The 9,373-nt window shown below is 31.9% G+C and overlaps 1 protein-coding gene across 1 annotated transcript; it reads right to left on the minus strand.

The window, feature by feature from the left end:
• Positions 1-519: 519 nt before the first annotated feature.
• On the minus strand, positions 520-3,882 carry LOC129319890 (uncharacterized). Its single transcript, XM_054964985.1, has 2 exons — positions 2,651-3,882; positions 520-820 (listed from the first exon to the last, which is right to left on the minus strand). The coding sequence occupies exons 1-2, from the start codon at positions 3,719-3,721 to the stop codon at positions 659-661; spliced, it is 1,233 nt and encodes a 410-aa protein (XP_054820960.1). The 5' UTR covers positions 3,722-3,882; the 3' UTR covers positions 520-658.
• Positions 3,883-9,373: the final 5,491 nt, after the last annotated feature.

A 9,373-nucleotide genomic window follows, 5' to 3' on the forward strand; every position in this document is an offset into this window, starting at 1 on the left:
GTATATATATATCAAAGGATATCTCGAGTCCCATCTCATTGCATAAATGTTTTTAAAGCTAGAACAAACCTTGTCTTGACATGATTGAGAAAGGTATGGGCCAACCAGCATAGGTACAACCCTAAACACCCCTACCTTCTATTATCACATAAGTTTGGCATACCCCACGAAAACCTATTCTGAGCTCTTGTGGTCTAATTTGAGCTCATTTTTTCTTTATTTGGTAATCCATTTCACTAACACAATACTCCCTTTTGATTCTTTTCATAAGTCACTCTCCTTATAACTAACTCATCAAAATTAAAATGAGTTAGTTAAAATAATAAAATTGTCTTTAGAATAATTTATTTTTCAATTTTACCCTAAATTTAAAAAGAGTGATTTGATATGTGAGAAGATTTTTCTTGAAAATTAAAATATTTCATTTTTTAAGAATTTGCTGGAGAGTATTTTTAGAATTGTGTATTAAATGTTAGGAAAAACAAGGAAAAACTACTTATATAAAGAACCAAGAAAACCTTTTGAAATGTGACTCATAAACAAAAAAAACAGGAGCAAGTACAATGTAAATCCAACTAAAGAACAATTAGTTTTCAATAGTTCCAGTCTTAAGAATATTAAAAAATAAAACGTGAAAGTTGAAGCTGTCTATTTTAGCTTAGCTTCCCAATGCTTGTTGTTGAAACCCACCAATGGCACTTGAAACAACGGGACGATTGTAGTCCAGAAACTGATACGGGTCTAAATTGTTGAGCATATTGTACGATTCTGATTCATACGCTTTGGTTTCCATGTGCCTCCCTTCCATGATATGTGGATCCTGTATATGTCATGTAAACTCACTCACATAACTGCACCAGGCTGTCCAATTTCAATCTGATTTGGCCATAGTTAAATCACATATTTTCAAATTCTTTCATTCCCTAAGTTAAACCCATCAAAAATTGGAAAATGTGAATAAAATATGAATATACCAGAGTTAAAACCTCCTATATTATAAAAGTCAGAGACTCACACTCACTAATCCGACATGGAGAAGGTTTAATTTTTTATTCTATAGTAAGTTTTTTTTTTTTTTTGGATCTCAGCTCATCGTAATTTCATTATGCCACATAAAAAATTGACCCCTACCTTGGGAGACTTTGTGAATACCTCCTTCTTATATTCTAAACTTTCCAAGGTAGGTAAAATCATGGGGTGTTTTTAATTTCCTCCCTTGCACATGTTCAAAATGCACCTAAATCGATTTTCTTATTAACTATCCAAATTAGAAAAAGAGGAGAAGAAGATGAAATTACATTGAATTTGTGGGTCTTTTCAACTTATATATCTCTTCTCTTATCCAATTATCTTGGATGAGGGACTTTTCTCTATGCCAAGTCAAACTAATTTACACTAGACATCCCAATAGAGATATTATACATATTCTATCAAAAATAACAACAAAACAACATATATAGTAAGCAAAGGAAAGAATTTATATATGGTTCACAAGTTAATACAACTATGAAATTATAATTCACAGGAAAAATACTCATTCTAGTCCAAAATATAAGCACTTGTTTAAAAAAATCACATATCAACAAAGTTTTCATTCTTATAAATATATATTATTTTTTCTTTTTACCTTTAGTCTCAATTATCAATGCACTTTATGATGATTGAAAGATAAATTTATATATACAAGGATCTAGGTAAATAAAATATAAGGGGTAAAATGAGAATTTTTTTTGAAAAAATACTATTTTTGGTCCTTACACTTTACTCTAGTTTTGTTATAGATCATTATACTTTTTTTTTAATTCTCCAAGTCCCTATACTACTCCTACAATGTTGGTCCATACATTTTCAAAGAAATGTTAACGCGGCACAAATAATATCAATAATGCTAACATGTCAAATTAACATAGTTAATTTTGTACTTGCATGTCAAATTTGTGTTGACATGAAAGTATTAATAAGCAAACATTTTAAAAGAAAAGCATATACATGGAATTTATGCATTTGGCTAATCATTTAAAAAGCCCAGGCCACCTTTTTTATTTTATCTAATATAGGCTTTTTTTTATTTTTACTTATTAAAAAATTTCAAATCTACATCAATTTGACATGTATGCATAAAATTAATTATGCTAATTGATATGTTAGCATTATTAATATTATTTATGCCACATCAATGTCTCTCTAAAAATGCATGGACTAATGTTACAAGTAGAGAAAAGTATAGGAACTTGCAATATAAAAAACAAAGTGTAGGGATCAAATGTAGCATTTTTCTTTTGTTTTTGTTTTTGTTTTTATTTTTGCATATATTAAGTTACTTATATTTTGAACTAAGATTAGATAGAGAAAAATGCTTCTATTTTTTACCGCAAGGAATATGTTCAAATGTGCTACTTGACATGCTTAACCAAAAACTTCAGTAATTCGGTTACTCAACATACAACGAAAACCAAGTGTCAATGAAAACAAAACATCAAGTATGAAAGTATCACATGCACTATATAGACCTCCAACCATAAGCACAATCCCAATGACAAGTCCTGAGAAACATTAAACAACATAGAATATGTGAGGTATACATAAATAAGTATATACTCTGAAAATGTTTAGCAGCCCTTTGGACCAGAAATTTACCAATAATTATTACCTCATCAAAATAATGTGCGTGCTTAAACGAATCATCGTCCTGCATCTCTAAGTTCTCACTTGTAATTCCGTGACCCCTTCTCGCCAAACGAGCTTGCAGGTGAAGGCTATGGAACCTCAAGAGAGTGTGATCAAGCTCCACTATCTTCTTCTGGTACTCCCAGTTCTTCACAATGTTCCACGACCCTATCTTGGAGCCCTTCACAACCAGCTTCTCACCTTCTTCCATCAATCGTCTCAGTCTTTCACCAATTTCTCTTCCCTCTGCTCCGTTTTTCAGCCCTCGTTGTTTGTAATTACCTGATGACTCTATCTCCTCCAGCACCGCAGCCAGTGATTTCATAGTAGCCTTCAGATTTTTTATTGTCGTTTTCAGCGTACCGGCGTCGTTTATGATCATCGCCACACCTGTGTCAGTTTCAAGCAACGACAAGACGAGTTTGCAGATAAGCAAAAACACACAGAAAATAATTTTCACTATTCCAGCTCCGGTAACATAAAGGAGAATAATTAAGAGAATGAGCCCCGGTATGTTAAGCCTTGGAACTCCGGTATAAGGTGGAGGAGCTACAACGGGAGCTCCCCGATATATCGGTCCACCGGAACCACCACCACCGCCTCCGGAACCGGAAGGTTGTAGGTTTTGAATCTGATCGGAGAGTTTGTCGACCTTCAAGTGTAGAAGCTTGACGTCCCGAAATGTGGCCAATTGGGTGTGTTTATTATTGAATCTGATGATGTCGTTGTCCAGCTCCTCCAACTTCTTGTGGTAATATATCTTCTTGATAAAGTCTCGTCCTCGTAAGGGAAGGCACTTGGAAACCAGCTTCGCACCCTTTTCCAACAGTGACTTTAAACGCTCCACTTCACGCTGATCAGATCGCTTCAGCTGTGCATTCAAGTTTTGTATGTCTTTCACCATTGGATCTAGATCTTGGAGTGTTACGTCCAGGTCCTGCAATCTCTTCTTGAAGTCTTTGAGACGGTTCTTGGCGTCCTTCACTGAGCCGCATAACTCTGCAAACACGGTTCCTAGAGCAGCACCGACGAACAGCTCGCCCACGCCTCCCATGTCTGCATCTGAAACTGATCAGTCAGCTGATTTGATTTACACACTAGAGAGACAGCAAAAAAGTTCTAATTCAAGAACATCGATATTCGACGGTCAACACTTGTTTTAATTATCTATCTCCCTTTGCTCAGTCTTGTTGCCTCTTGGAATAAACAATCGCCACAACTTGCAGACGATGGATGGAGGGACGTTCAGTTTTCAAACGTATTTATAATTTTTTTTATCAGAATTATTGGATCGGAACACCATTTCTTGAAGACATCGAGAGGGCACTTTCAGGGTCGAATATTTTACATTTCATGTGGTTTCGCAGTCAACGAAAGTATTTAGAAATTGAATTTATAAGAATCTCCGTCCCTTTCCCCACCAACCAAACATGTGGCAGGGAGAAAAAAAGCTTCACGTACAAATTCAACGAAACTATTTATGGACATATTAACTCAGTGACTTGCTGTGGGGATAATAATAAATCATTGCCTCATCAGCTTGGAGAGGTGTTGGGAGTCTCAGTTTCGACTTTCGACACGCATGTATGTATATATAATATATTTTTTTCATTATTTTCGAAGACCATTTACTAAGATGTTTTTGGAATATTAGAGGGTGATTGGGTGTTAATCACTTGATGGTTAGTGACCCAAATGTGTATATGAAAGGCATAACTTTGGATTAGAAAATAGGAAAATCAATTTGGTCCTCATCTCATTGTCTCACCTCAAAGTTTGGAGTTCAATGTTGAATCCCATAATTTGGTATTGGTTTTACAATCCTTCAAGTGAAAGATTTCTTTGTAACGTTGTATTATTTTCACCAATGAATATTCAGTCTTCTTAATTTTCTTGACAATCCATTGCTTGATTAGAAGCATATTGAGGAAAGTTCCGTGAATTTTCTTGGTCAGCGAGAGTCGATTGTTTTTAGTCAACTTTATAATATTGTCTTCACATTTTCTTTGGATGTCTCAGAGATCCTCGATTCTCCGCCACGCCATGGCATAACCTGTGATGGAACCCCCTGAACATCATTCGGTGTTGCTTATTTTCACATCATTGTCAACGTCACAGCTGGGCCGAGTAAAATGGGCCAATAGGTCCAGTAACTTCTAAGAGATATGGGCCCTGGAGCCCATTGGGGCAAGGGAGGGGGAGATTTTTTAAAATTTTCTCTCCCCTCTCCCTCCCCTCACCTTCCTTCCCCTCCATCCTCTCCCTTCTCCTTTTTTTTTTTTAAATCAAATAAAGCCTCTATGTATAAGACCACTGTGTCCTCCCACCATTCTAATGTCACCCGTGCGCATCTCCATAAATGGTCCTCAAAAATTTTGATAAAATATTATAAATACATGTCTGAAAGCTCAAGCTCTTTTAATGAAGACTAAACAATTTTTGTACATTGTATGAGTTATAATTAAAAAAATTAAAATAAAATATCATTGATATAATTGATATTGATATATCTATGATGACTAAATTTTCAAGAATTACTCTATTCAATCATTTTTCTTTTTGCATATTTCATTGATAAACATTTCATCTTTATTTCTCAAGCATCTAGTGAAAAACCTGTATAGTAAATATCTATTTTTAGAGTGCTTAGAAAATATTGGCTCAAAAAAATACTTCTTTAGAATTCTCAATAACCCCTTAGTTTTGATTATGTAAAAAAATTACACACTAGTTTATGAATTATGATATAAATTATATTTCTATAAATATGAATATAAGAAATAATCCAGAGGCATCCCTCTTTTTTTAATTGTATTCTATGCTTTTGTATTTTTTGGTTCCTCTTCTTCTTTTTATGTGTAAAACAAAAGTGCTACCAAAAAGAGGCTTTTACCACCCAAGTTTTTCTTTTTTAGAGTATTTAAGTAGTCACTATGTTATCTTGTCAACGCAAAATGTATGGTGAAACATGCACAATCTGAAAGGCTAAGATCATGAGATAAGGATTGATGATGCAAATCAAACTCAAACTTTTTTTATATCCTTTTTTTTTTCTTTTTACAGACAATATTTATGGATGATAGTTTATCAGAATTAATTGATATTGAGTACAACGAGTCAGGAAAAAACATGAAAAATAGGAAAAGAAATTAATTCTCATTGATCAAAAAAATTGAAAAGGCACAAGAAAGTACAAGGAATGCAGAAGGATAGTTGGATGAAATTAATACTAATGATCAAGGAAATTTGAAAATGAGACTGCTCTTGAATCAATACTCTTGTGAAAGTAGGTTGAAAATATATGAAAAATAGAAAAATAAATTAAATATCATTGATAAAAAAATTAAAAAGGTATGAGAAAGTATAACAAATGAAGAAAGACAGCTAGATAGAGTTAATGCTAATTATCAGGAAAATTTAAAAATAAAATTACTCTTAAATCAATGCTCCTGTAAAAGTAGATTGAAAATATATAAAAAATAAGAAAATAAATTAAATATCATTAATGAATCAAAATGAATTTTCATGTCAATCAATGAAAGTCAATTTTTTTAAATAAAATTGTTCTTGAATCAATGCTCCTGTAAAAGTAAACTAAAAATACATGAAAAATAAATTAAATCTCATCGATCAAAAAAATTGAAAAAGCATGAGAAAGTATAGCAAATGAAGAAAAATAGCCAAATAGAGTTAATGTTAATGATTAGAAAAATTTAAAAATGGGACTACTCTTGAATCAATATTCCCGTAAAAGTAGACTGAAAATACATGAAAAATAAATTGAATCTCATTAATCAATGAAGAGAAAATTTTATATTAACATTAGCCTAAAATCTATTAGCCAATAAGAGTTAATTTTTTTTACTAATCAGATTAAAGCTACAAGATTTGTGTATATATATAATTTGGCATTGACATTGATGATGATAATAAGATGACTTGAAAAGAAAAACCAAAACATATGGGGAAATTCAACAAACATGGGCAAGAAAATACAGTCAGTTAATGTTCCCATCTAAGTTGTGAAAATAGGAGAGGCCACATGAAAAATTGATTGAACCAATGAGAGAAGATAATTAAATTTTAGTTAAGATAAAATGACCAATGACTAAGCTCAAAATTTGACTAATAAGATGCTTTCTACAAGATTTGTTAATATATATTGATGATTAGACAACTTTTCAAGCATTATACGAGTTGGAATTAAGGAATTTAAAAAAAATATTATCAATATAATTGATATTGATAAATATGAGATGACTAAGTTTTTGAGAGTTCATCTATATAATCATTTTTCTTCTTTAATATTTTATTTCATTTGTATACATATTGTTTTTGGCTAAATTTAAACTTTATTGCTAATATTTTAAATTATTAAACTTTTTAATATTTATAAATATTATAAATATAAATATTAAAAGGTTAGAATGAAGAAAAGAATTTGTGCCTAAAATGCATTAGAAAGCACACTCTTACCTCTTCCTCACCAAGAAGGAAAGAGATATATATATATTTTTTATATATATGTATGTATGTATGTATGGTCAAAAAATTGAATCTTTATTATTTGTCAAATCATTTCTACCTTGCTTCTTTAATATGAAAAGACGAAAAGTTGCTGCTTTATCTTGTAAGTGTGAAATATATGGTAAAACATATACAATTTAAAAGACCAAGATCATGAAATTAAATTTTATTGATCAGGAAAATTGAAAAGGCATATAAAAGTATAGTGAGTGGAGAAGGATAACCGGATGGAGTTAATACTAACAATTTGAAAATTTTAAAAATAAGATTGCTCTTATGAAAGTAGACTGAAAATAAATTAAATCTCATTAATGAATTAAGAGAAATATAATTTTCATGTTAAAATTAACCTAAAATTTATTAACCAATTAGAGTCAATTTTTTTAACCAATTAAATTGAAGCTACAAGATTTGTGTGTGTATATATATATATATATATATATATATTAATGAATATTCGTTATATAAGCATGCAAGCTATAATTATATTTTGTTCAGTTTCTAGTCCAAATTAACGGCAACTCTAAACTTCTTTCCAAGTGTACACATACATACACACACTTTTATATATAATCTATATATATATGTCTGTTGAATGTAAGTAGTCTCTTTATTCAAAAATATAAATTATTTTTAAACAAATTTTATTTTCAATAAAGTAGTTATTTATTTTTAAATTAATCTCATTTTTTATATTTACCCCTATTAAACACCCTACAATAAATATAAAGTCATTCATCAATAGGGGCACTTTTAGAAAAAAAAATATAATGATTACACTTTAAAAGATTAAAAATGTCATATATTTTTAAACATTCAATAAATATTTTTTAATGGAGGAAGTATATAATATTCCTCATTTTTTAATTAATATACTTGTCATTGACATAATATTGTGCTCATGGAGACAGAGGCCTTGCCAATGTTATTTATGTTTTCGTTTCGTGTTGTCATTGGATATTTATAATAATTGCGAGATAAAAGGCCTGACTAATTGTAGCGTGAGTCTTGATGCTTCAATTCACTGGTTATTGCAGTTATGTTACGTTTGGATAGATAGATTTATAATTAGGTTTAGATTTAGATTAAACCCACTATTTGGATTCATGAAATTTTAAAGATTTGGAAATCCATATTTTATTATAATTTATTTATAATTTCAAATTTTTATACATTTTATTTTAGCTATTTGAAATGCCAGCTGTTCTTTTGATCTCTTTCCGTTTTTCATCAAAATATTTTCAATATATCATTATATTGTCTTCGAATTTTAAATTTTAGTACCATGGGCTTCCCTCCTTCCCCCATCACCGGAGGGCTCGCTGTGCGATTGCATCTCATGATGGGCGGATCTCTTGTCTTGGCTCATGTCGGGCGAGAACGAGCGGCAGCTTTAGAACTTCGGGTTGGCGTGTGCGTGGAGGAACTTGGGACGCGAAATGAGGATCTATGAACCAGAAGTGATCGACAACAGTCAATATATGGAAACGATTGTACTGGATCTCAAGTAAGCAGAGTAGGGTGGTTCGTTGATTGCACGGGGATGGCGGATGATCTTCGTTGGGTGCCGCCAGATTTAGCATCGGTCAGGTTGATTTCTATGATAGGAAAGAATAAATCCACGACAAGAGATGAGGTGCCGGTGTCTGATTTACAGGGCATGATGATTGATAAGCGGTGTGAGATGATGAGACAGGGGCCATTTGGGATGGAGGAATGAGGATTTTGGATTCGTTGTACAGAGATCAAGCTTTCAATTAACTCATATTTTGAGTCCTATTCTTTGCGGTATAGTTCTTTTACTAATATTTACTTTCCAATCACTATTTACCTGATTTGGAAGAGTTGTATAGATTCTTACAAGTATGTTTGGTTGGTACTGTCTATTATATTGGTAGTCATATTTGGTATAAAGAGGATCTATCATATTTTGGGTGATCTTGTAAAGAGGATGGTCTCTTTTTCTTGTTGCAGTAGTGAACCTTCCCTCCTTTGTGAGAATATCTATATGGTTTAAATTCTTCAGAAGTTCGTTTCTATTGGTGTTAGCTGTCTTATAGGATATGGTTGGCACTATTTTTGTTGATTATAGCGGGTGTGAGAAGGAACTACGATTCAGTTGGACTTCAAAAGTTATATTTTATTTTTGGAGGAGGGCTCTAGTATACATGGTGGGGTT

This window comes from Prosopis cineraria, unplaced genomic scaffold, assembly GCF_029017545.1.
Source record: "Prosopis cineraria cultivar Desert tree isolate PC_DT_omini unplaced genomic scaffold, ASM2901754v1 PC9, whole genome shotgun sequence".
Lineage (NCBI taxonomy): Eukaryota > Viridiplantae > Streptophyta > Magnoliopsida > Fabales > Fabaceae > Prosopis > Prosopis cineraria.

What these genes read in the sequence shown, in the direction of transcription:
- LOC129319890 (XM_054964985.1), bottom strand. Translation starts at nt 3,721, where the DNA reads ATGGGAGGCGTGGGCGAGCTGTTCGTCGGTGCTGCTCTAGGAACCGTG. An exon ending in ACGCACATTATTTTGATGAG is followed by an intron (nt 821 to 2,650) that starts GTAATAATTATT and finishes TGACATATACAG; the next exon opens with GATCCACATATCATGGAAGG.